This window comes from Gambusia affinis, linkage group LG01, assembly GCF_019740435.1.
Source record: "Gambusia affinis linkage group LG01, SWU_Gaff_1.0, whole genome shotgun sequence".
NCBI classification, from domain to species: Eukaryota; Metazoa; Chordata; class Actinopteri; order Cyprinodontiformes; family Poeciliidae; genus Gambusia; species Gambusia affinis.
This window is the reverse complement of record NC_057868.1, coordinates 32,609,964-32,636,316: the sequence shown is the minus strand read 5'-3', so window position 1 is coordinate 32,636,316 and position 26,353 is coordinate 32,609,964. Positions and strand designations below refer to the sequence as shown.

Below are 26,353 nucleotides of genomic sequence, written 5' to 3'. Positions count from 1 at the left end.
CTTCGGCTTACTTCTGTGTCAAACATTGTCAATTTGTTCAATTTAATTGAGTGCATTAAACTGTAGAAAATAAAATTAGCTGTGTGGAACTATGATTTTCTTTATGAGCACGCTTAAAAATGCTCAAATAAAATGTATTTATTGAAAGATGCACAAAAACTAGTCAAATAAATTTATTGCATTGCAGGGACAAGTTGTTGGACCGGAAAAGATGAACATTCAGCTACGCTTCTGCACTCAAGCAATAATAAGAAGACAATTCCTGTTTGATTATTTAATAGTGTAAAATTTCTGCTATTTGACACGTCTTGCCATCATTTGGTAAAATGTAGAGTAATGTGGTTGAGTAAGTAATTTTTAGACAAATGTGTTTCATTTGTTTGATTAAACAGACAAATTAAACATTTAATAAATGCCTTAAATTAGAAATGAAGGCATTTCTAAAATGCTTGTTTCAAAATAAATTGAAAGTCAAGTGGTGCATGATTCATTAGTTACCAGATTTACTCATCTCTGCATAATTTAAATGTCTTGCCAATCCTGATGAAAGGGAAATTTAAAAAAGCATTTTTGGATAAGATCTTATAAAAAAAAATTATTTGAAGTTTTCTATAGGAAATTATAATATAATTAATATAAATATATGAATGCAATTCTGAATATTTAAAAAAAAAAATCTGTTCTATTAAAAACTATCCCAATGGAAAATTAAATGTCATAACTAATATCACCCAAGTATATTCAAAAAGCAATTGCGGTTGGTGATGCTGTGATAATAAGGATGGCTGGTAGCAGTCAGTCTTGCTACTACTCTGAAGATGCCTCTGACTGAAGACATTCCTGGATGACACTATTGGTTATTAGCAGGCCCTGCTAATCCACCTCATTTGCTTTTGCTGCTCACTTTAAATCTCTGCTTGGCTTTTTGGTTGGACTTGATCTCTGCTCATGATGGTTGAGGGAAGAGATGATTCAAACTTTCTCTTCTTTCTGCTCTACAACCAAAAATTTTCCTTTTCATTTCTTGGATTTGGGGTCATAGTTCAGGTATTTTTTGAGATGGCAATCAGCTGCTCCCAGTTGTTAAAACCCTACCTTGTTGCCATGGCTGCGGATCATAAAAGCTATCCAAAAGTAGGAGCAAAAAACTTTTCTGCTGCTGCAAGACCAGAGGGAGTAAATATCCAAATACGCAATGCCTCAATCAAAAAAATGACTTTTCAATGTTTGTTTTTTTTCTACTTTTTAAATGTGGAGTGAATATCACTCTACAAATCTGGATATTCATTCTGCAAATATTGTGATGACAATATTAGGTTTATATATCCCTGTTTTCTTCTTTAGTCTCTTTCTAATTTGTGCTTCTTACTCTGTAACCTCTAGCATTTTTGGCAATGTCATTATGTGTGTCTGGTTTGAGCTTTTACTGCCGTGAGTTCTGATAACTAAAAATTGCATTAGCACAAAAAGTATAACGTCAGATCTCTAACAAATATATTAGCCAAAATTGCGCTGCAAACTGTCCTTTGCAACATACTGTAATAATATTTTCATGTTGTTCAGCTCTACCTACAGTGTGTTTTCAGTTCAGCTAGTTTGAATATTAAACTATATATCTTGATAATCTATTTTCAACTTGCAGTAAGGACAAAGTTGGCCACAATCAGAAGTAGTAATGCAGTTTTGTGTTGCACAGCTGTTCTTCAATGAAAACTAAGTCCGTGATTCAGGGCAAGTTCTGTCTGGCCCTGAATCACGGACAATAATTACAGCACTTTGATTCCTTCTTGTTAGATTCTTCAAGTAAACACACACACTTTACAGCCTTTCACACCTTACAGAGTATCTGATGTGGAGTTACCCAGGGCAAATAAGCACACATGAAGGATTCTCTTAGAAGAAACATCGCCGCACCATTTCTCTTTTTATTCAAAACTCAAGTAAAAAAAAAATCACATTTATTCTGAATTTGGTTTTTCTTTTATTTTCCAATTTACATTAATTAGCGGTGTAACAAAACAAAGACAATAAAATTTATTCAAGAGAAAAAAATATACATGCCCTCACACACATAGAGACAACCCACCCTGGTTGTTTGTGAGCGACTGTCCTCGGAGTCCCAGGTTAGGCTGTGGGCGTCCACGGGGAGACCTGCGAGCCTCCTTCCAGGGTGGAGTGTGAGTGTGTGCTGTGAGGCTAGTGGGAATCAATAAAAGGGGTGTGTGGACGGGATGGGGTCGGGGAAGGTTGGAGGGAGCGGCGGGGAACTCGTAGCACCTTCAGAGAAAAGAGCAACCCAAAACAAAGATGGCCGTCGGGTCTTATGAAAGCTAACCGTTTCGGTTAGCTCAGATCGCAACTCGACATTTTCATTTGTTTTCTTTTTAAAACCGTGAGGTAGCTTTTAGGAATCTGGGCGACTACATGAGAAATTTGAGAAATATTTTCCCTTGTAGTTCTATAAAGTCAATCTTTCTTTCTTTCTTTTTTTTTTCTTTTTTTTTTTGGGGGGGTGGGGACGAGAGTGGGACCTTCTTCTGACCGGAAGGTAGGGGGGTGCAGGACTTGAAAACATACAACCAGAATGGCACCTTACTCTCCAAAAAAGTATTGGTGTGCATATAGACACATGTACACGTTACGTGGAAATATATATATCTATAAAACCATCTGGTTGTTTATAAACACAGACTTTTACAACATTAGAACCAAATATTTATTATACACAGTAAAGTTTTCTGCTCACGATGTACTGCTCTGGAGTAGCAGGGTAAATTTAACTAGCTGAGAATAAAATTTAATAAAGCGAATTTGCGCTTGGTTTACACTGATTTTAAAATGCCGTATTTATGTGTCGGGAGGGAAACGAGGAGGGAGGCGGCGTAGGACTGGGACAGAGGTTGCGCAGCTGTTCTGTAGGGGGGATCGGGGAGGCTTCTGCTACTTACAAAAGTGAGCCCATCCCGTCCTATCCCAACTCTGCCCACTTGGATTAGACAATAAATAAGTGACATCGAGTCATGTTTCTGTTCTCCATAGTTTGGCTTCTTGGTCCCACTTCTTCCTCCTTCCTGGCTCGGACTCATTTCAGTCAACGGCTGGGCATGGGAAACATGACTGGATCTCAGGAAGTGGGGCTGACACAAAATGCTGCTGAGTTGTACAGATATTGCCGGTGCCCTTCAGTGCTCACATCCAGGAAGTACAACTAGGAGAGCACTTTGTTGTGAGGAAAAAAAAAAAGTATTACATTTCTCTCTTTTTTTGTTATTTTCCAGTCTCCTTTATTGTGGAAGTGTGTGGAATATTTTCATGGTCAGGTTTTTTTTATTATTATTTTTGGGGGGGCGTTGTGATACTCCAATTTACAAGAAGCAGACGGCGCCTATATCCACTCCGAATTCTTGATCTGCTCCTCCAATGTCCATTGGAGCAATGTCTACGATTGGCAGACGGGAGGTTTTCTGTGTTTTGTACTCAAAGACAGTCTTGCCCCACCGGCCTGTGTGTCTCTGTTCAGTGACAAAAGAGACATTTGCAACTTTAGAATTAAAATACCATCAGAGATACTATTCAATCATATTTAGTTGCGCGCCTACCTTGCAGCCATCTTCCAACACGCTGTACGTGAAGCGACTGTTGCCCTCGGCGCGGATCTCCACGTCGTTGGAGCCCTGCAGTAGCAACGCCTTCTTCAGGTTTCCTGAGGCCTGATCCATGTAGGCAATGCTGTTCTTGCAGTGATAAGTAAAGTTCTGGGACGCTTCAGTGGACAGAAGCCTCAAGAAGGTCAGCTGGACGTTGGCAGCGCTGGCAGCAGGACCGTCCTGAGCATAGCTGAACTGTGGGCCAAAACCAAGTAGCAGGTTAGCATTCTCTTCTGAATCTGCTGGGGGAAAATAACATTGCAGTTTTTGCGTTCTTACGTGGAAGCCGCCATTCATCGTCTCTCCGAACCAGATGTGTTTGCGGTCCTTGCTCTTGCTGGTCCACCAGTTCTTCTTTGGTACTTTTGTGATGCTTGGGTAGACGCAGGTCTCTCCTGTCTCCATGTTACAGAAGACCTTGATTGCGTCGGCTGTGCTTCCGAGGTTAGGATCCACCCAATAGTCACCTAAGGAGATGAAAGTAAAGTAGTGTGGTCAATAGGAGGAAAAGCCTGGTGTTTAAATGAAAGATTTGGTTAAATATTTTAGATGGGAATCCTGCCTTTACCATTAGCCTGTATCCCAGGCTAGGTATGGGCACTGGTAAAATATTCATATCACTTTGACTGGACCACACTAATCCTTGAGTGTTCTTTGATCTAAACAAGTGTTTATTAACCCTGGTCCTCAAGGACCACTGCCCTGCATGTTTTAGGTTCTCGTGCTGCTACACACCTGATTTAAATGAGTGGGTGACTAAAGCAGCGTTCACACTGCAGCCTGAAGTGACCCGATTCCAATTTGTTTTGACATAATGCGACCTGTATCTGATCTTTTCATGACAGTCTGAACAACACTGGTTGAATTTTGTTCGAATGCGACCCAGGCCACTTGGGTATCCGATACGTATCTGATTCAAATGTGACCTAACATCCAGGTTGACAAATGTCACTATTTTGCTCCCTGACACACCCAGGAGGAAGAAAAACAACAACAATGGCAAACTATAATGAGGAATATTCTTGCTCCGGTCGGACAACAACTTTAAAATCGTAAGCTAAGCTCCACCGTTAGCATCCATGTTTGCTTCGGCAAACACTTCTTCCTCTTCTTATATCGTTTGGCAAAGCACTGAGAACGCTCTCTATGTGTGACACAATTGGGCCCTCTACTGCGCATGCGGGACACTTTCAGGTCGTCTGCAGTTCACACTGGAGACGTGTGAATGGAAGTGTGAATGGTCACGCCAAAAAAAACCCCAAAACGATTTGACAAAAAGATTGGAATTGTGTCACTTTGGGCTGCATTGTGCACCTGGATTGCTAGGTGACGTCCAAAGCTCCACTGAGGTTGCTAGGTAACAGCTGGGCTTCACTGGGGTTGCTTAGGGAGGGGCAGTGCCTGCTAATTTGTGGTGTTACATTCCAGAGGTCTTTGAAATGGCACATTTTCCGGACACCAACATAAACTTTATTGGGGAAAAAAACTTCTGGTTGATTAAAAAAATAAATAAAAAATGTTTGGGCTGGTTTGAGAAGCTGTACAAAAATGTGCAAAGTGTTTAGCACTACTTTAAGAGGCATCAAACCAAAGGGAGGTTAATACAAATGAATGCTACACATTTCTGTTCTGTATTTAGAAAAATACTTGTAAACCAGTTATCATTTACTTTCTAAGTTACAAAATACATGGCAGCTTGTTGTAAAATATTGTGGGTTATGAATGCTTTTGGAAAGAATTGTATATAATAATTTATTTTTGTGCAGGTTTTGTAAAAATATATTGATTTTACTGTTTATCGTCCTAAAATATTTGTTATTCAGAAACATTAATGTTTGATCCACTTACCGCTCTTCCACTCAGGGTGGCACAGCTTTAGGTCACTGCAAGAGCGAGCCGGGTTCTTCTGGGTGCCGTCAGGGCTGCGCAAGTTCTCAATCTGGGTGTTGAGGGACTTGATTGTGGAATCGACCTCAATGTCATGCTGCCTGAGGGAGCTGGAGGCCTCGTCAGCCCTCATGTACCTGAGAGGATCAGGAGACTTCTCAGTCTGGCCTAGGCCAGCGAAGGCGGAGATGTCAATGCCTGGACCTGGTGGGCCAGGAGGACCAGGTGGCCCAGGGTTCCCAGGAGGACCCTGAAAGATGGCAGAAACAGGAAATGTGACCTTATGGAAAGAGAAGTACTGTAGTATTGTAAATGTTGCTTCTACAGTACATACAGCAGGACCAGTTTCTCCAGAGCGTCCTCGAGGTCCGGGGGGTCCAATGGGACCAGGCTGTCCATTAGATCCGTCTTTGCCAGCAGGTCCAAGCGGACCAGGGGGTCCCTACAGAACCAAGTGTCAATCAAAGAGAAAGTTAGCTTGGAACTGGCTGATCTAAAGAGTTAAACTTCATTTGGTGTCTTAGCTCCACCTTGCAGTCTGAATCTGATAAGAACTTCAAAAGAATAGTTTTTAACTTCTCATGCTTTCCCTAATATCAGTGAAGATAATCTGTCTGTTGGTTTTCTTGTCATGCGGTTATCGTGCACTTCTTAGCTAATCTGTGTTAGTCACTAAAATCCATCTTCCAATCTTGGAATGAGTTTTTTCCACAAATCAAGATCCTTGCTGCCTGTCTGCCACGTTTCTTACACAGTAATTATAAAACGCCTCGGCTACAAATCTTATCAATGCATCCTTTCCGCTTTTCATCTTCATCTTTTAATTGGAGACTTACAAAAAGACTAACCTGCCACACACTTTACTACCATTGCATATCTGCGGCCCAGAAAGGTTTTTATTGACTTTTCCACCCTTATTTTCTGCGCCCTCACCTTAGCGCCGCTTGGTCCAGCAGGTCCAGCAGACCCGGCATCTCCAGCAGGACCCTGTCAGAACAAGGACAGCCGCAGTTTAATGGAGGAAGTGAAGTTGCGGATGAAAACTGACACAGTAGGGAAAGTCCTTTAGATTTCTTACTGGAGGTCCAGGAAGACCCTGCAGACCGGTGAAGCCACGGTGACCCTTCTGACCTCTCTCTCCAGACTCACCCGCCTCCCCCTTATCTCCACGTGGTCCTTGGGGTCCCTGGAGTAAAGTTTTGCCAACTGGTGAAATTTAAATCTACACGGGTAGCTCTTTAAAATGAATAAAAAATGATACCAACACCGATATCTCAGTTATGTGTTAGCAATACTTACAGCAATTCCTCTAGCGCCAGCCAGTCCTGGAGGTCCTGCAGGTCCTTGAGCGCCCTGGAAATAATGATTCAAGATACTTTGTCAGGTTCATGTTAAATATTATCTGATTCTAGGTTAGATTTCTGTGGCATTAACAGTGCAGCGTTACTTACAGCCTCTCCTCTGTCTCCCTGTTTGCCGAGGGGTCCAACTGGCCCGGGAGCCCCAGGGGCGCCTGGAGCTCCAGGAGCGCCTGCAGGACCAGTGTTACCTCGCTCTCCCTAGAGGACAATACGAAGTTATGATGCAGCAGAATAAAAGTTATGCAACATATTTCACATCTGCTTGATTTAAATCAAATATAAATTAGCAGGCTAGTTTTAAATAAGAACTGAACACAGCAATCATCTTCACAGCAAATAGATGTATAATGATGTGAAATTCTCATCAGACATCAGTAACGACCCAAATAGAAGTATTAAAATAAGTGTTGATAACTTGAACAATATAAGCAGCTAAAAAGTAAAAAAGCCAAGATAATCATTGAAACTTGTCAGTTTTTAGAACCTCGTTATCAAGGTAGGACACCAAGAAAGTGCAATTATTGTTGCCAAACATTCTCTTGGTATTGGTAACTCACATCTTTTCAAATTTTCTGAATGCTTCATTGAGTATAAGCACCATTAGAACCGTCGCGTGAAAATGGGAATTTCACCATAAACCAGATAGAACCAGATGCTCCTCACAAGAGTTGTCAAACAAAGATGACTGGGATTAGTAGACAGTAGTTCCAAACACACATGTGTTGAGGGTCTCTGTTGGTCTAGAATGCTCCAACCAATTATTTACATTGAATCCAAAATCTAGAAAGAACCCAAGAACAGATTGCATAGAAAAGACCCACTGAACCTTTAAGGTCTGAAGAGTTTGTAAGGAAGATTCGGACAAAATCCCAGTGAGATACACTGATGCTTGTCTCCCAGCAGCAATTGGGTGAGATATGGGTTCCATCTTGGACGGGTCACCAGTCCACCACAGCATATAGCATTTTTGTGGATTACATGGGCCTCCACTAATACACGGTGTGTATTTACTGTCACGTTCACATATTCAATGCTTTCTTTTCTCACTGTACCTGCAGCCAAAAGTCCTCACCTTGACTCCAGCAGCTCCGTCTCTACCAGGAGGTCCATCTGATCCAGGAGTACCCTAGAAAATAACGACATCTTTTTCACGCTACGGAAAATCCCGTAGTAATAGGTTGCTGAGCTGTAAGTATAATTGTTTTGTTGTCATTGTTTAGGTCGGACCTCTCTGCCTGGCTCTCCAGCAGGTCCAGTGAGTCCAGGAGGCCCAACGGGTCCAGGCGGTCCTCGGTCACCAGCACCACCAGATGCTCCCTGTTTACCAGGCTCTCCCTAAACACAGAGGACACACTCATTAAGAAATACAACACAACTCCTTTTAAAAAAGAATTTGAATTCCAGTGAATTATTCAGAAGCACGTTTAAGAGCAGTTTTTTATAGTGAGGGCCACTAGAGGGCGCTGTGGGAGAGAGAAGATGAGGGAAAAACATACAAAAAATAAAAATAAAATTGAAACCTATGAATTTTTTATCTTAATTTTTTTCATTACCATTTTTGTTTTCTGATTTTCAATCTTTTTTTAATAAGATATAAGCTAAGATAATTTATTTAAGTCTTATTTCTGATGATTAGTCTCTGATTGGAAATGTTTCTGACAAGAAAAAGACCAAAAGAACCGTTCAGTAGAGCTGAAGAGGATTCTGCTGCAAAAAAAGCATAAAGACTGTACGAATAAAATAACATCTAATGTGATGAATATGAAATATTACATATTTTCTTAGAATCAAGTGGGGATTGTGTTGAAATGTGTATTATCTGGTAATAAAGTGATAATATAGAATTTGATAATAATCACAGAACTCATGGCCATTTAAAATCAGAAGGTATGAGGCAGCATTTATGCACAATGAGTGTAGTAATTATGGAATAGTGCATAAAAAAAAAAAAAAGTTTATGCTTCTGTACATATTTTGTAGCATTTTCTGTGGGTTTCATGCCAGAGGTTGATCCTCTTCCATGTTATGGAAAAATTGGGAACCTCTATTTTAAAATACCAAAGGTCTATTTGTGAAAACGTTCTAAAAAGTGTTTTAGAGTTCATCTGATGAACTGAGGGTTTCACACTGATCATATGTAGGTAAAAATCATCTGGACCAAGACTCTTACAGAAGGTCCAGGGAGCCCAGGGAAACCTCTCTCACCGCGCTGACCAGGCAACCCAACAATACCACGACCTCCAGCCAAACCCTGCGGACCTGAAGGGCCATCAGCTCCCTACGGAGGAAACAGAGATCCCTTGGTCATCAAATGGTCTTGTTAAGCCACAGCTGGATAAATCAGTTGGTAAATATGCCGCTAAATTAGCTGGTGATTGTTACAGACGGTTCTCGCTCAGCATCGGCTCAGTCACAGATAACTCTGGGTCTTTATGGGGCAAAAATCTCTAACTCACACGATCTCCATCCTTTCCAGGCTCTCCTTTCTCTCCTGGAGGTCCAGCTGGTCCACGAATCCCAGCGTCTCCTGGCCGTCCTGGAGGACCGGCGTCACCGCGAACACCTTTCGGACCGTCCTTACCAGCGGGACCAGCAGGACCGGCACTGCCAGGGTTACCCTGTGATGGACGGGCGGAGAATTTCAGAAGGTAAAGTCATCCAAAATATTTTAAAACTTTTGATTTTATCTTCTTTGCTAAAGTTAAAGTACTCACATTGGGACCAGGCGGTCCAACTCTGCCAGCAGCACCAGGGAAACCAGTCGCTCCCTGTCAGAGAGAAGAAAACTTTGTTGTAAAAAGGCTTTTGCTGCTTTTTAATGTTTTACCTAAAGATACAAAGTTGGAAATATTTTAAAGAAATGAGAAGCACATGGCTAAGCTGTGAAATTGGATCAAAAAGCCATTTTACTTGTAAACTTAATAAACTTATCATGAAAACGCAACATTCTGTTTCTCTGTAAAACTAGAATATTACATAAGCTCAATTAAAATAAATATTTGAACCCAGAATTTTCAACCTACTGAAAAGTATGTTCATGAAATTCCCTAAAATTTTGTGTTTGACATTTGAACTGATTTTGGATAAAACAACAACAGATAACACACGTCTATAAATCGTTGCAAAGTAACTTGGATTCTGCTCCTCTCCACTCTTCCTCCAGACTTTGAACCTCTGAGCAACAGTCCAGTTAGTTTTTTTCTCAGAGCAGGTAAGATAATCTCTCGTTCAGGAGTGGTTCAGACATCCTGAATGTGTTTGTGTCTGTGTCTGATTCCACCACCAGTAAACACCCTCTGAATGTCCCACAAACTCTTAAACTGGCTTTGCTTCACAATCCTCTTAAGGAGGCTGTTGGTTTTTCACAGTTTTAATACCACACTTTTTCCTTCCACTCAACTTTTCTTGATATTCTTGTAAACAGCGCCCTATGATCATCTAGCCTGATTAGCAATGTTCTTTTGTTTGCCTTGCCCTACTGACAAACCTGTAAATGATCTTTCGATTACCAGGTCTTTTTTGTATATTTAATCAGACAAATAAAAATCCAAAACCGATAAGATTAGCCAATCACTAAACATTGAAACAAACATAAACCATGCAGGACATTTCCCCTTTACACTCCTTAAATTTGTTAAATCGTCACTACAGTTATAAATCTTTTTCTTCTGGTGTTTTGATTATGTAATTTTCATACAACAACCCCGTATAACACAATCAAACCATGTTAGAGTTTAACAGAATAGACATTTTCTTACTGATGACATCTGAAAACGTTGACGGTTTTCTGAAATAATTGAAAAATAAACCAAACAATGGTGGGATCGCATCAAAGTTTTGCAGATTCAGAGTCCTGTTTTTGGTGCAGCATTATTAAGGCTGACTTCACTGCTTTTTCTTCTTTGAATAGTTAAAGTGTCTACAGTGGAAAAGGTTTTTCATGCTGCCAGAGCTGATTGTAGTTCTGTTTCTATAATTAATGAAGGCTGGAATCCATTTATAGACAAATGTACCAGCTGTAGATGACTTTGCCTGATGTGAGTCTCAAAAGCAATGTGAGACATTTAATGTTATGTGATGAACCAGTAAAATAATCCATAAAAACCTCAATATTGTTGGTAATTTGTTAACTAACAGAGTTGCTAGCATCTGACCAGATGTTTTGAAACTAAGACTAAAGTGACAAAATCAGATGATTCAGAGCTGAATAGATGAATAGAAGTTACTCACAGGAGCTCCCTGGGCACCGCGTGCTCCCTTAGGTCCAGAGACGCCAGTAGGTCCCTAAAAAACAGCAGCAGCAATCACTCATGTTGTTGGTAACTCTACAGTAAAATAAAAATATCTCTTCTATATTCTGCTGTGTTTACATTCCTGACATAAAATGGGTATAAGACACAGAGCTTCTGGTTCCAGGACTTTATTTTTGGGCCATATACTCACCACAGGTCCAGGAGCTCCGGAGGGTCCCTGTGGTCCAGAAGAACCAGCCTCTCCTTTCTGTCCGGGCTCACCGAGTTCTCCCTTAGCACCTGGCTGACCATCTGCACCCTGAATGTCATTTAGAGCAGCCATTAGCACAATGTCACTGCTACGATTTTAATTAGCAGAAAAAAAATCGTCTTTTATTTACTCACAGGAGGTCCAGCGAAGCCCGCAGGCCCAGGAGGACCAATCTCACCGCGGTCACCCTGCAGAAATGGAGAACAGACAGGTTTGTCAATACCGACTGTTGAAGCAGAGAGGAAGACTGACACAAGTCAATCAGGACTTCCCTGCGATGAAATAACAAAGCTTGGTGTTCTCAGTGAGGAAAACACTCATAACAAAGATCAGAAAAAACAGGCCGTAAGTTTCAGCCCTTAAAAAGAAACAAACTGCCTCTATTTTTATTGCTGTTATGTTTGGATGCAATGTGGACAGAATAACAAACAAAAACCCATAAAAGTGAAAAATGTATATGTATGTCTTTGAATGAAATATTTCATCTTCTACAACACGTGACAAACTCAGGGCCTGCTGTACCTTTAAATGTGGCCCTCAAACTCCAAATTACATCAGTAAGTCTCTCCAGTTTTTCACAAATGTGCAAAACTCACAAAATCAACAGATTCCAACATTTGTTTCAGATTTTTACTGCAAATTTCTCTCAAAATTGTCCAGAAACTTTGGGTTTAAATGAATCTGCTTCAGCCTTACTTGATGTCAAGTTATAGGCCGTGATTTATACAGCGATTAATAAAAAGTCACATTTAACGTCATACTATAGCGCGAATATTGTACGAATTGCTTACAAATATTACTACATTGGTGTCACAAAATCTGTGATTTTCATTGCAAAAAAACCACAAAAACAATCAAGAAATCCAGGATGGACTGATCAGTCTGAAAAGAAGATCAATATTATTTAAATTTCAGAAACAATTAATGAATGCTGAAACAAACAACTGTTTAATGACAGTTTAACTGGCACAACCGGCCCTTTAAGAACATTCAGATTTTTGATTTGGCCCAAAATGAAAATGAGTTTGACAAACCCTCCTATACAAAAAAGCAAGAAATACACCTCCCACCGTTTATTAATGTGTCTTTAGGCCAATCAATGAATAAATCAATCAATCGATGAATCATTCATTCAATCAGAGGTCAGTTGGGACGACAGTCACCAAGAGCGCCACTAGCAATATCCATTAGCATAGCATTAAGCTATAATAAACTGCTATGCTAATGGCTAGCATAGCATTAGGCTGTAACAGAGTAAAATCTTCCAACCCTCTGCTATTGATGCCTCATGTAAGGTTTGCCAGTGAACATCAAACTGGTTTACAGAAAGCTTTTATGGAGGATACTATAGTCTACCTGAGTTAAACTAAAGGCCCGCGGGCTAAATTTGGCCCGCTGTAACTATTTCTGTGGCCCTGTAGATGTTATGACAGTCCAGATTGAACTTCCTGATAAAAGTACGCTTAAGTATTATTTAATCAGTCAAATAAAATCTGTTTTTATTTGTTTTGTTCCAAATTACTTCAATGTTAGGTATTATTTAATTTTAAGAAAGACTAAGTGAATGCAGAGAAAGTTGGAATATTTTAGTTATTAGTTGCTTTTATTAATTGATTCTGCTGTCATGATGATGTGGCCCCAGATGAAAATCAGTTTTACTTCCCCGCTGTAGTCAGATCAGACCAAAATGGAGGACTTTGGTGTCGGTTTGAAACTTCAGTGTTTGGAGAAAGGGAATATTTAGTAAGAGCTGGAGAAGATCATCCAGATTGTCAAACAATGAGCTGAAAACATGGTGCTCTGGTACTACTTTGCTTTATTGAGCGCATGAGGTAACTTCAGTGCATTGAGGGGCCAAGAACCATAACATCTTGGACAATAACCTTCCCTTAAATAAAACAGTAACGATAAGTCATGGATGGGTATTTCAGGATGACATTGACCAACGAGACAACAAACAACTGGTCAAAGAAGAACCACATGTTATGTTTCTGTTTGTCATGGAAGTACTTACAGGAGCACCACGAACCCCAGGAGCACCAGAAGGACCAGTTGGTCCAGTCTCACCCTAAAACAAGAAGGAAACATGGGTAAAGTTAAAAATAAACACCTAAGTAGGATCTAGATTTCAATTTAAATTCTACTGTGATTCTTACCTTGGCACCGTTGGGTCCAGATGGGCCAGGAGGACCAATGGGACCAGTCAAACCCTACACAAGAGAAGACCATTGGTGAATATGTAAGAAGAGATATGCTAAATCGATTTATAAAGCCAGTTTTAAACGCTGTCATGAATTTAAGCATATATTTTGAACTTACTCTACCACCGTCTTTTCCAGGAGCGCCTTCAGGCCCCTTCTGTCCATTATCACCCTGTCAAAAAATACACAGAAACTGAACATATTCTTTTTGTTTGTTTGTTTTTCTTACTGCAGTACAACTACAATCTATTATAAACACATACTACGCCTTTACTTGTTAAATAATCGGTTTAGTTTAAGTTTGAAACACCAATTTAAGTTTCTTACTCTGTCTCCCTTGGCTCCTGGGATCCCTCCAGCTCCTCTCTCTCCAGGCATACCCTGCAGACCCGGGGGTCCTTGAGCTCCAAGAGCTCCAGCTGGTCCAATTGCTCCCTGACAAAACAAGGTGAGTATGAAATCAACCATATGGTATAATTATTCTCAAAATAGTTGATCCTGTTCCCCTTCCAGCTTACAATAACTTAGATGTTGCTTTAATTCAGCAGTTAAGAGGAAAACATCATGCATATATTTTATTCATTACAAGCATTCAAGAACAGGCATTACACTATTATTTCCCTAAGCATTAAATATTGAAGTGCAAAATATTTGTTGACACTAAACTTTTCTTTATAGATTTATACTAAAAACATGAACAAGAGTTTATGAACAACAGTCTGAGTCCTTTAGCTTAGCTTAAAAAGTTGCAACAAAGCTAAGCTAAAAAGTTAGCTTTCTCTAAAATTAGCCAAATGTACCAACACCTCAGATGTTGTGTTGCTCCTGCAGTATCTTCTTACTGCCTTTACATCAATTATTTGGGCTAAGCAATTGACCAAAGCTAATTTTTGTGTTAATCTAAAAACAACAAAAATGGAAAACTCTGAATTTTCATTAGTTTTGACTGTAGATTTAATTACTTAATTTTTGAAGGTGAATTTTCTTGATCTGTTGTCTCAGAGTTAATAGAACTGACAGTATTCTCATTCAATTAAATGTCAAAGATAACGCGATTTAACGTTTTCATTCATTAGGGGGCAAAAAGTACGTTGGCAGTCAGTCTTTTACATCCTTGTGGAGGAAATTTTTCCTGCTCTTCTTTGCAAAATTTGCTAAGTAAAAGCTACATAGTGGCAACCACCACCATGTTTGACTGGTGTGAGGCTATTTTTCCGGGTTTTTTTCAGATCAAAATGGACACAAACCTTCCACAGGTTGTGTGATGGGCTGTAGTGTTTGTGTTGTTTTCTGAACTCCTAAAAACTTAGAAGTTGCTTTGCAACCTTTGCAACTAACAGAAATTTTCACATTTTTCAAGACTCAGGGATGATATGTTGCTTTTTAAGATTATTTAGTCTACATCATGTTGTCCCCCAATTTCTACTCAAGTCATTTCTTGATTTTAGCGGTCTGACAATAATCAGTGGTGGTGACTAGTAAAACTGAGCAGCTAACATTTATTTATATGTGGTTTGGGGGGAAATTAGACCCAGTTTGGTTTGGATAGCAGGTCTGACAGTTAGTTTGATCAGAAAAAAATATTTAAGTGTGACAAAAAAGCAAAAACAGAAGGAATCTGTATGGGGGATAGGGACTCTTTTTTTTTACCAGTTAAGAGTCAGTTAGCTTGAATTAGCTCACACTGTCGCTACACGGCTAAGCTAATTTAGCTCTGCCAAAGCTAAATGAATGTTTCTGAACAGATACGACCACAAACGGGTTTTATTTACTATAAATCTGAATTGTTAGACTATATTTTTTTTGGAGGCTTGTAATTTTTCACTTCTCTTTAGAGCGCTGTTAGTTTTTGAGAGATTTAGCCAAACAATTATTTAAGTTCATGTAGAAATCAGCTGCTGACCTTGGGTCCGTCACTTCCTGGTGTTCCAGGAAGTCCGCGCGGTCCTTGAAGACCCTGAGGCCCGGCGCCACCGCGCTCACCAGGGAAACCACGCTCACCCTGTTCAAGATGGACAACTAACAACTTAAACAAAAAACTGCTAACTATAAAAAACAAAGTAAACGCCTTCAGGTATGAAAGCAGCTTGCTTTGCTCTGACAACCCTGACGATTGGTCACTCACTCTGGGTCCAACCGCACCAGGAGCTCCACCCTCTCCAGGAACACCCTGTGAATTACAAGCATAAACTTTTCATGTTTCATGATTTATCTACACCAACTAATACAAATACTGGGTAGTTTTCACATTATAACATCATCCTTGCCCCTATATAGAGAAAATAAAACATTTATCTTTGTTACTGTGGGATTAATAAAGGACTGTTCTATTCTATTCTGTTTTTTGTAGTTACAGATATAAGATTTGACTGAAAATATGTAATTTTTCAATGATTGTCATTTTGGATCAGTGGTGGAAAATATCTGCAATTTCTATAAATGATTAAGTTTAATGTCATGAAGGATATATGTCTTCATGATTAAAAAAAGGACAAAGTAATTACAATTAGGTTAAGTTTAGTTTGTCATCTACATTTTAAGCTCTTTTGCCAGCGTTTCTGACATAAGCTGAAAAACAATAAACCAACAGATGCAAAAAAAAAAAAAAAATCAGTCTGTAATTATTATATCTCACCTGATCTCCAGGTTTTCCGCCTTCTCCTGGGGAACCAGTTGGGCCAGGCAGACCCTGTTCGACAGGGGAAAAGAAACGAGTGAAATCATATTACACTGAAAAAACAAAAAACTTATAGGGTAATGTTTTACAGTAGACTTAGTGATGAAGCAGGTTTATGGAAATATGAACCCACCTGGAAGCCAGGAGGTCCAGGCTGTCCTTGCTCTCCTCTCTCTCCAACAGGCCCCTAAATTAATATATTCAAACATAATAGTCAGTCAATCTGAATGTCAGAATCTATGTCAAAATGATGTTGAAATACTGAAATACTCACAGCAGGTCCAGAAGGTCCAGAAGGACCAGTCTCACCATCTTTTCCAGGTAGTCCCTGTTCAGAGAGATGAATTTTATTGTTTATAATTTTGGGTAAAAAGGGTAAAGTATTTTAGGTTTTAGTACTACTCACTCTCTGACCAGGTCGACCAACGAGTCCCTTCTCTCCTGGTTTTCCAGGTTCACCCTAGTAAAGAGAAAATTACTTTAATTACTTGGTACACAAACATGGAAGAGTTTCATCATCTGCACTTATTAAAATTTCTGCGTGTGCTGTAATCAGATCCTTCAGCTACGAACATTTGCTCCTTTTGGTCCAGGGAATCCCATGACTCCGGGCTGTCCGCGTGCTCCCTGGGGACCAGGTGGACCGGGTCGCCCGTCCTCACCTGGAGCGCCCTGTTAACGGCAACAAGAAACAGGTCAGATGAACAGCCACTCCTGAGGCCTGCAATAACATCACATTACACACTACAATATGGCTGAAAAATGTACCACGATGTACGCATTTCTGATCAGTAAATATTGATAATTATTGATTCGTTTTTTGTTTTAAACATCTGAAATGTTGCCAAACTGGCGGCGTGAACTTTTTATTCCTCGCCGTTTTTTTAATTTTTAAGCAGTTACGAGGCAAAACCTGAAACTACTGCCGCACCAGTTACTCAGCAGCTTGTTGCTAGGTAACCAAAGTTAGGGGCGGTGGGTGGATCTTGAAACTGCTTGCTACCCAACAGATTGTTGCTCGGCAATCAAAAGTGAGTGAGTGAGTAAGTAAGTAGATTCCACCAGCATTACTAAGCTGGCTGTGAGAGGTTAAAAGGCTAAAGCCTTTCCTCTGCCTACAATTCCCAGAATGCCCTTCTGTTCTGGATAGGAGGTCAGTGAATATTCTATATGTTGAATAGAATGTATTGATGTATCGATCTCATGCCTATTGCGATATATATTGTTATTGGTTTATTGTCCAGCTCTAATATTACTCCATTATCCGAATACAAGCGGACTGTTGCAGGAATATTATATTATTATTGTTTGGCGAAGGTTATTTTAAAATCATTATTCTGATTAAAAGATGCATTAAAATTCTTTATCAGCAAACCTGCAGTGATTATTGTACTTTGTGAAATTTAAAACAAAAAGGCTTTGATTTTTATGTTGTAGATTGTATCTAATGCTTTGAATATTTTACTCACAGAAGCTCCAACTTTGCCCTGCGGCCCAGCATCTCCAGGACGACCAGTAAGACCCTAAGAGAAGAACATTAATGTTTGAGATTGTAAGAAACAATGAACCAAATGAAAGTATCATAAAGCAAACCAAACCTAACGTGTTCAGGTTTGGTCATGTTTAATGATGTAAAACTCACTCTGGCTCCTGGGAGGCCGGCCTCGCCTGTACGTCCGGGGTCTCCAGTGGCACCTTTTGGCCCAGCAGCACCAGGGACGCCACGGTCACCAGGAGCTCCCTGAAGGCGGAGCAATAAGTTTAACACCAATCAACTTTACTACAGTCATCATGCAGAAGAAATACCAAGTTTTGATTTGACACTCAAAGTGGTAAAATTCATTCTGATTGAGATTCATTTAGGTAGGACCAACCTTTGCACCAGCAAGACCATCCTGACCTGGGAAACCACGGTTACCCGGAGCTCCCTGCAAGGAATCACAAATCAGATTAGCATGTGTGCATCTTCTAGTAGATAATCTATTGATGGTGACATCCTCTTATTGGCTCCTTACTCTTTCTCCTGGAGGTCCGTTTGGCCCAGCAGTTCCCGGCTCTCCCCTCGCGCCCCGCTTCCCTTCTTCTCCAGCAGGGCCAGGAGCCCCTTGAGGCCCAGCAGGGCCCTAAAGTACCAGGATGTTTAGTTCACACTTCATCTATTCACATCACCTGAAATCTCTTGTCGGTCAAAATGGAGCAACTTACCAGTTCTCCTTTTGGTCCAGATTCACCCTTCAGTCCTGGAAGACCAGGATCTCCCTAAATAGAAAAAACAAACACAAACGACTGGGTAAAAATTAAACCACAGAAAACATTTATTTGGTTTCTGGTCTTCTGTAGATGGCTTACAGATTGTCCTTTGGGCCCAAGAGGTCCAGTTGCTCCCTGTGGTCCAGGTGGACCTCGGGGGCCGGGGAAGCCAGGTGCGCCAGCAATACCAGGAGCCCCCTTCATGGAGAAAGACGCAGTGAGATTTCAAAGTGAAGGGGAAAAAAAAAATTAAGTGTTACTGAAACTGATTATTAGGGAGTAATTACTAAACATTTGAGTAATAAAATGGACTTACAGCAGAACCTTTAGCCCCAGGAATACCATCAGTGCCGGGGTTACCCTGCAGACACCAACAAGAAGCAATAAATTATAACATATTAACACTGATGCCTACTGATGGGATGTTGATAAAAAGAACCATGACATAATATAGTCCTGACAAACTAACCCCCGCCCCAGCTGGTCCAGGTGATCCTGGTGTGCCGGCCTCTCCGCGGGGTCCTTGTGCTCCTTCAGCTCCACGAGCGCCAGTAGGACCCGCTTCACCCTGACAGGAAACAACAGATTTTTGACTTTTATTGGAAAAACTAACTCACTTTTCACTCCTTTACCAACTGAATGCAAAATTTGCTCCACCCGCTGACTCTACTGAACACTGAATCTGCTGTGTTTTACACAAAACAGTGTTTTATAACAATTAAATTGTGTGTGAAATAAGTTAGATGCTTTGTCTAACAGTCTGTAAAACATGACATTACAAAAACAGACAAGTTCATTAAAAATATGGGATCTATTTTCAGATAAACAGATAAGACATCAAATATTAGGTTCATAAATGGTAAATATTCGTCATCAGGACAAACCTTGGAGCCTGGGGATCCCGGGAAACCGGGAGCTCCAGCAGGACCAACTGGGCCCTAAAAATTCACAAAAATATTTACGTTAGATCTCATAGTTCAACTTTCTGGTTGCTATAATGAAGATAATATAGTGGGTGATTCAGATACGGAGCAACGACACACACCGGGGGACCAGCTGGACCAGGCAAGCCATCGTTTCCACGGGCTCCCTGAAGAGAGCAAAGTTGGGAGAGTCATTGTTGAATATCAAAATTAAGGGTTTTTTTTTTCATAAAAATTACTACAAATGTCAGATTTGCCTAAATAAGAGTGAGTTACTCACTGCAGCTCCAGAAGCACCAGGACGTCCCCTCTCACCAGGTAGACCCCGAGGGCCCTACGGCACAGGAGATAAGTGACCAGGGCATTTTATTTAAAACTCTTACTTCTCACATAACTACAGTTTAAATCTGTGCTATAAAAAGGCTCACCATAGGTCCATTGCTGCCGCTTTCCCCAGCAGCACCAGCCTCACCCTGAAAAGACGGATGAAAAAAATTTAAGAGGAAAAACAGAAAAAAAAGAAAAGAAAGTATTTTATTTTTGATTGATTATACCTTGGCTCCAGCAGCACCAGTCTCTCCCTTTGCTCCATCCAGACCGGGGTGACCCTACAGGGAAGCAGGATGTCACAGCATCAGAAGCTAAACCTGACCGAACCGACCCATTTCTACCAGTCAGTGAAGGTTATAATCCTCACTCTGTGTCCTTTGATTCCAGGAAGTCCAGGTGTCCCAGGGAATCCACGAGCTCCCTAAAAAAATATAAACAGGACATTTTTATCCATGAATTTCTTCTGCTTTGGTAGTGATGAAGTTAGTTTTGGGACAAATTAAACATTCATTTAGGAATGATATTCTCTCACCTGAGGCCCTGCAGGTCCGCGCTCACCGGGTTTCCCAGGTTTTCCAGGATCACCCTAACAAAGCAGAAATAAGTTCATTATTTTCTAAAATATATGCAGGTGCACATGAAAACGCTGTAGTGGGAGGTTGCTGCGTGATTAACGATCTCTGTACTGGCACTGTTCAGAGAGAAACACTGCCCTCTGCTGGTAAAGAGTGTTTATTCACAAGATCTGTCAAAATTTCTACATCAGTTTAAGATTTAGGTCAGAAGCTGAAATAGTTATCATTTTGTTTGTATTTTAAATAATAACAAGGTTTAACTTTTTAAGCATTTAATTTGGCTGCATAGGCCTGATTTTGTGTGAGAAGTTCAGTGAACAACATATTTCAGGTGTAGATGACATGTTGAGACTTACGTCACTTCCTGGTTTTCCAGATGGCCCAGGTGGTCCACGAGGTCCAATCGGTCCCTGTCAGAAACCAAATGAAGACTAAACATGATTTACTGTCATGGTGTATGTGTGTCACATGATGAACATGTATAATCATTTTGTGACATAACGCTGTTTTATAAATCCCAATAAGTGAGAAAAGATCTTATTAGACTGAGAATAGAAACACTTTTGAGATGGATTTTATTTCATAAACACAGTAAAGCTACAATGTGTTTATGAAAATTGTTCATCTTCGTCCTCAAATCACTGAAATCACTTTTTCCAGCATCCAGATTATAATCTGGGATTAATGTGAGATCTTACAGCTGAACCGGGCTCTCCAGTCTCTCCAGGTGCTCCTTGGAAACCCTGAGGCCCCTGTTGGTGTAAACACAAAACAAACAATCAGCATATGTGTTTACCAACCACATATATGACATTTAATATTAAAAGGATTAGAATAAAGTAGATTAAAGTATAAATAAACTTACAGGAGCTCCGCTAGGTCCAGGGGGGCCACGGGGACCCATGGGACCCTATGTGGACACACAATACACAAACACTGTGAAGCCACAATCAAAGCTACTTTGCATTTTGTGAAAAGATTATGAAATCTAATTCAATTTATGATAATTCAAGGCATAAAATAAAGTATTTCAAACGGTAAAGAGAATTTAAATAAATACTCTCAAGGTTTAAAAGCCTTTTTGTAAAATCCAGTTATGTGGCGTTTTACATTATAATTCATTCATGTGTATTTATGCACAATTCATGTACAAATGTATTCCTAAAACTACGATATTGTCACTTTCCTAAAATAATGGCCTCAGTTATTTTTAGTCAAAAGGGATTTTGGCAACAACAATAACAACAAAAATATGTGATTTAACAAAAATAAATAAATAAATAAATAAATAATAATCCATTATTTTAGGAAGGTGATGATATTGAACACAGATAAATTAACGGCCCACCAGGCGGCAGTGCTGCCTCCATCTTTGAAGAGCTTTAATTGGTCTGGGTTTCACCGCGTTTTTTCTTTTTATATGTTGATCAAATTAAAACTTCATGAAGGTTCCTGCTTACCATTGGTCCTTGCATCACACCCATCTGAGCACCTCCAGCCTTTTCATCAAAGCCTGCAGACATCTGAGCAGCAAAGTTCTGCAAAAACAGAAAACACACAAAGATGGAAACAGTTTATTTAAACTCATTGGTTCAAAGGCAGTGGTTTAGTCTATTATAATGAACCTAGATGTGCTTGATAAAATCTTCACATAAACTATTGATTTATCTGCTGTGATTTTCCTTTCTGCTGTTTTAGAAAGAGTTTGTGTTGCTCTGTCAACCCAACTACATTCCTGAAAACACTTTAAGAAATCTCCATGCTTTGTTTTTCCTGTGTCCTGGCCTGACTTTAAACAAGAGATGAAGAATGATAAACACAGCTAAGAATCCCCAATTTACTCGTTTACTCTGTTTCTTCTGTGACGTTTCTCAGTGCAGCTCTAAAGTTTGTCTGTTGTGCATCAGAGAAGTGATGCTGTGTTATTTGAGCTGAAATCTGACATGCAGATGTTGGTTTCCTCATACTTACCCCTCCCAGCCCTGGTGGGCCAGGTGGTCCAGGTGGGCCGGCGGGTCCAGGGTTTCCAGGTGTGCCAGGTTCGCCATCTCGTCCTCTTGGTCCAGGATTTCCCTGAGGAAAAAGAAAGTTGTTTTTCCATTAAGTTTCTGTTGACTAACCAAGGCCTTTAGTAAACCCTCATTTGAGGAGTTTATGAGGAATTGTTTCCATAATCTCTCATTTCTTTCTTTACATTGTGACTTTGGTTAGAACCCAGTTCAATTAGCTTAAGATTATGTTTTAATTTTCAGTATTCAACAACCTGTTTATGGCAAGGCTAAAAGTCCAATAAATCTTAAAGCTTCCAGTCTGCTACAGTCAAAACAACTTTGTTTTGTGGGAATATAGTTTCCGTTTGTTTACCTTGTCGCCCTTTGCGCCAGCTTCTCCACGCGTTCCCTGCTCACCTGGGGGGCCCTGCAGAACAACAGAGCATGTTTAATATTTCTTTAATATTCCAATTCAAAGTAAAATGAATCATCTTGTACTGCATGGTCATTATTTGGTGCGAGGAATGAAGTGAAAAGAAGGACAAATAATCACCATGGGGCCTGGTGGTCCTCTAGGTCCTACGACCTGGACAAACATATAAATATCTTTTGTCAGGTTTCAGTAGATGTTTTCCTTTTCTCACATTCAGAGACATTCTGCACCACAGAGCATTCCAGCTTAGCAGGAGGTGGACAAACACAGACCCAAAACATAATCTGACTTTCATTTCATTTGACAAGATGATTTTTTTTTCCCTCCTCTACACCATCACCTTCTTTGACCTCTAATTGGGCTGAATTTTGTCACCTGACGTGAACTTGAAGAAAAGCTGCCGGGAAGAACTAAAAGGATTTTACAGGGTTCATTATGCAGCCGGAATGCTGGGTTTTTCCTAATTTTATATGGCAGGAGACAGTACAGATAGTTTGGTTATGAGGAGGAATCAGCATTATAAAAAAGCCTTAAAGAAAAGGAGCAATAGATGTTAAAAAGTGTTCACAAATTCAATAAAATGTCTTAAAACTCTTTAAATAAATTTGTTAAATAAGAATAAGTGCAGTGCAATAATCATGTGATATTTAAAACACGAGATGAGGAGCTTTACTTACATCTGCAATCTCTCCTGGTTCTCCCTTCTGGCCCTGATGAACAAAAAGCACAAAGTTCTCACACACAATAAGCAAAACTGCAATCCTGAGTCCGGTCGTAACTTTTTCTACTCAAATGTCAGTAGTTTTAGTTTTGCTCGCTGTCTCACCTTAGCACCAAACGCCTCTGCAGGTGGATTGATGACAGAAAAGGAAGAAAAACACCATTAAAAGTGAAATCTTTAAGCAAAAACATTTCAAACACTGGATTTATTTGGAATCCAGTCCATGATTCCTGAGAAATGGAGACCTGCATGCTGCAGAGATCAAATACCGCTCACCAAACCCATTCTAGATCAAATCAAAGAGGCAAAGGAAGCAGCAGAAGCGAGCCAAGAGCACAGCGTTAATTCTAACTATTAATGCAAACTGTAAGCATAAGTAATGTGTAATTGATACTAAATACAGCTGCAAATACACGTTTTGTGTACCTATTTGGCATTGCTAACAATTTGAAAATTGAGCAAAACCAAAATGTATTTCTTGCTTTTACAAAGTTTACACAATCTGTTGCGAACATGTCGCTAAATATATTTTGAGGCATGTTCTGAATTTAGTTTCAACTTAAACAATTTAAACCATGCTTGGCTACATATCAGTGGATTTTCAGTGGTGCCAATACATTTATAAGAAGCCATCTAACATGAGATTTCTAGTTCAACTTCATGTATAGTCTGGCTTGAACAGAGCTTTGGAAATAGTTTGATGGAATAAAATTAGTAATTATTGCTTCAGATAAATGGCAGATTTTGATTTGTGGAAAACTGAGCAGTAGAGAATATTCAGGTGGAGACAACAGGCAGCACATCCTCCAATCTAAATCACAACTTTTAAAGGAAGTGATTAAATCATGATAATGTTGCTCATCTTGTCTCCATAAATCACATGCAGAGATTGACTTTGGAATAGGGAGCAAAACATGGAGCAATCGGAGCGAAAGTGACAAAAAAAAAACTGTAATCAGTGACTTCCTCTGACCTCATCAGAAATCAGAAAATGGCTCCAACGTGTGCTCCCGAGTCAAAAGTCTCAGCTTGAGACGGCTTTAAATGCAAGCAAGGAGAGTAATTTATTTATAGGTGTGTAATAAATAAATTACAACCAATGGGGGCAGCGGCATCAGCGGGGCAGATGGGGCAGCATTCTCCAGATGGGATGATAGGGTTGGCACACTCTTTGATCTCCTCGCAGATTATCTCATCGCACAGAACCGCTCCGCTGTCACACACACAGATGCGGCACGGCTCTGGCTTCCACACATCCTTATCATTATACAGCCGGGCGTCCTGGATGCAGCCACCTGCCTCCTCTGTGGTGGCCAGCAGGGGGCGGATGTCAGGGGAGGGACAGCAGTGAAAAGTTACACACGGAGAGAAGAAGAGATGTACACAGTGGGATGAGTTGGTAGAGAAAGATCATGTTGGATTAGGAGAAGAAAGTGAGGATGAAGGTTCAAAGGGGGAAAGTGAGGAAGTGGGAGGGGTTAATGAGTACAAAGGAGGGGCATAAAGAAGTCATTTTGTATCAAAACATAACATCTCAGCTCTTTTACAAGAAATTTATAACCAACCATGATTCTTTAATTTGCATAAATACAGAGTTTTTAAATGATAATTGCTATGATTTTCCAGCTATAAATAATTAGCTGAGAGTCACAAATGTTCATTTAGATGATTGGATAGAAATATGCAACACATTATCACCTCAAGAGAAAATTTATAGCTGCAATACACAGAATGTCAACACAAACTACAGCAAACGGTTGTGTCTGCAGAGTGAGCTGAGGTATTTCACAGAGCAGGCTGAGTGTATTTAACCTGCTCCACTGCCTGTATGAATGAGCCTCTCTTATGGGGATACTGGGCCCAATTGACAGGCTGGTGCTGTGAATAAACAGAGGCTCCTTCTACATTTCTCCGTCTGGGTACCGTTGCCATGTAAAGCGCCAGTGTAAACACACATGGTAAAGTAAGAATAGGTGATTTGTTTTATGTATGCACCACAGGAATGGGTGTATAACCTTCAACGTTTTAACGACATGCCAAGAAAACCCATAACTGACCAATAGATACACTTTTAAATAAATGCAGTGATACAGCAAGGAAACACAGTACACCTCTAATTTGCAAAAAAAAATAAAAAATAAATCCCTTACATGTATTATTGCCTCTGACCCCTTGTTGCAAACACTGTTCTTCAGTTTGCTCTGTTTCTGCAACACTTTAAGCCTTGACATCTGAGGTCAAGCTGTGTCTGACTTCATCTCTTCATGTTTGAAGCTCTATTTAATGTTACAAAAGCATTTAAATACTTTTATAGAGTCTCAGAGCATCACACACAGCAGGAAGGTGTGACAGGTGAGAACAAATCATCTGACACAGATGAATCTTGACACCTTTATCTTTAACAGATGAACAGCCTGTCCTAGCGAGACATTTTGAAGGCCTTTTGGCAAAATAACCTAACAAATCCATTTGAAAACGCCAATACAAAATTAAAATTCTTCTCAATTCATAAAGTAAAAATTCAACAAAAAAAAATAAATAAATTTTTTTTTAAGTGACTTACGGTCATCTTCTTCCTGACATCTGACCACGGATAGTAAAACAACTTGAGATGCTACAAGTAGCAGAACAGTCCTTGAGTCCACAAAGCTGAACATGTCTAAATATTAGACATGCAGGAGCTCGGGTGAGAAGTGAGAGGGACGGCGGAGACCGGGCTTTTCAGTCAGGTGGTGTGTTAGGTGGGGGTTCCCAGAGACTTATGGCACCATGCAGTCAAACCTTCCAGAAACTAAGTGGAATCCAAAGCGGGGCCCCAGCTGGTACTCTGCACCCAGCTCGTCAGGGCAAGCAC

The 26,353-nt window shown here is 40.1% G+C and overlaps 1 protein-coding gene across 2 annotated transcripts; it reads right to left on the bottom strand.

Moving 5' to 3' along the window:
- Window positions 1-2,169: 2,169 nt before the first annotated feature.
- col2a1a (collagen, type II, alpha 1a) lies at window positions 2,170-26,353 on the bottom strand. 2 transcript variants are annotated; one of them, XM_044130470.1, is made up of 54 exons: window positions 26,063-26,353; window positions 24,597-24,803; window positions 23,605-23,621; window positions 23,456-23,488; window positions 22,899-22,931; window positions 22,719-22,772; window positions 22,326-22,427; window positions 21,815-21,892; window positions 21,220-21,264; window positions 21,053-21,106; window positions 20,711-20,764; window positions 20,312-20,365; window positions 20,147-20,200; window positions 20,004-20,057; window positions 19,878-19,922; window positions 19,730-19,783; window positions 19,572-19,616; window positions 19,411-19,464; window positions 18,996-19,094; window positions 18,843-18,887; window positions 18,626-18,724; window positions 18,482-18,535; window positions 18,292-18,399; window positions 18,151-18,204; window positions 17,919-18,017; window positions 17,746-17,799; window positions 16,850-16,948; window positions 16,683-16,736; window positions 16,551-16,604; window positions 16,410-16,463; window positions 16,235-16,288; window positions 15,725-15,769; window positions 15,503-15,601; window positions 13,927-14,034; window positions 13,718-13,771; window positions 13,555-13,608; window positions 13,413-13,466; window positions 11,533-11,586; window positions 11,339-11,446; window positions 11,126-11,179; window positions 9,610-9,663; window positions 9,352-9,513; window positions 9,066-9,173; window positions 8,123-8,230; window positions 7,968-8,021; window positions 6,986-7,093; window positions 6,834-6,887; window positions 6,613-6,720; window positions 6,468-6,521; window positions 5,869-5,976; window positions 5,496-5,784; window positions 3,927-4,114; window positions 3,600-3,842; window positions 2,170-3,512 (listed from the first exon to the last, which is right to left on the bottom strand). In XM_044130470.1, the coding sequence occupies exons 1-54, from the start codon at window positions 26,154-26,156 to the stop codon at window positions 3,366-3,368; spliced, it is 4,473 nt and encodes a 1,490-aa protein (XP_043986405.1). In that variant the 5' UTR covers window positions 26,157-26,353; the 3' UTR covers window positions 2,170-3,365. The 2 variants fall into 2 exon arrangements, with proteins under 2 accessions (XP_043986405.1, XP_043986413.1); XM_044130478.1 differs by lacking the exon at window positions 24,597-24,803 and having other exon boundaries at window positions 26,063-26,352.

What these genes read in the sequence shown, in the direction of transcription:
- col2a1a (XM_044130470.1), bottom strand. Translation starts at nt 26,156, where the DNA reads ATGTTCAGCTTTGTGGACTCAAGGACTGTTCTGCTACTTGTAGCATCT. An exon ending in CCGGCCTCCCAGGAGCCAGA is followed by an intron (nt 17,800 to 17,918) that starts GTGAGTTTTACA and finishes TTCTTCTCTTAG; the next exon opens with GGTCTTACTGGTCGTCCTGG. An exon ending in CTGGGCTCCCTGGACCTTCT is followed by an intron (nt 8,231 to 9,065) that starts GTAAGAGTCTTG and finishes CTCTGTGTTTAG; the next exon opens with GGAGAGCCTGGTAAACAGGG.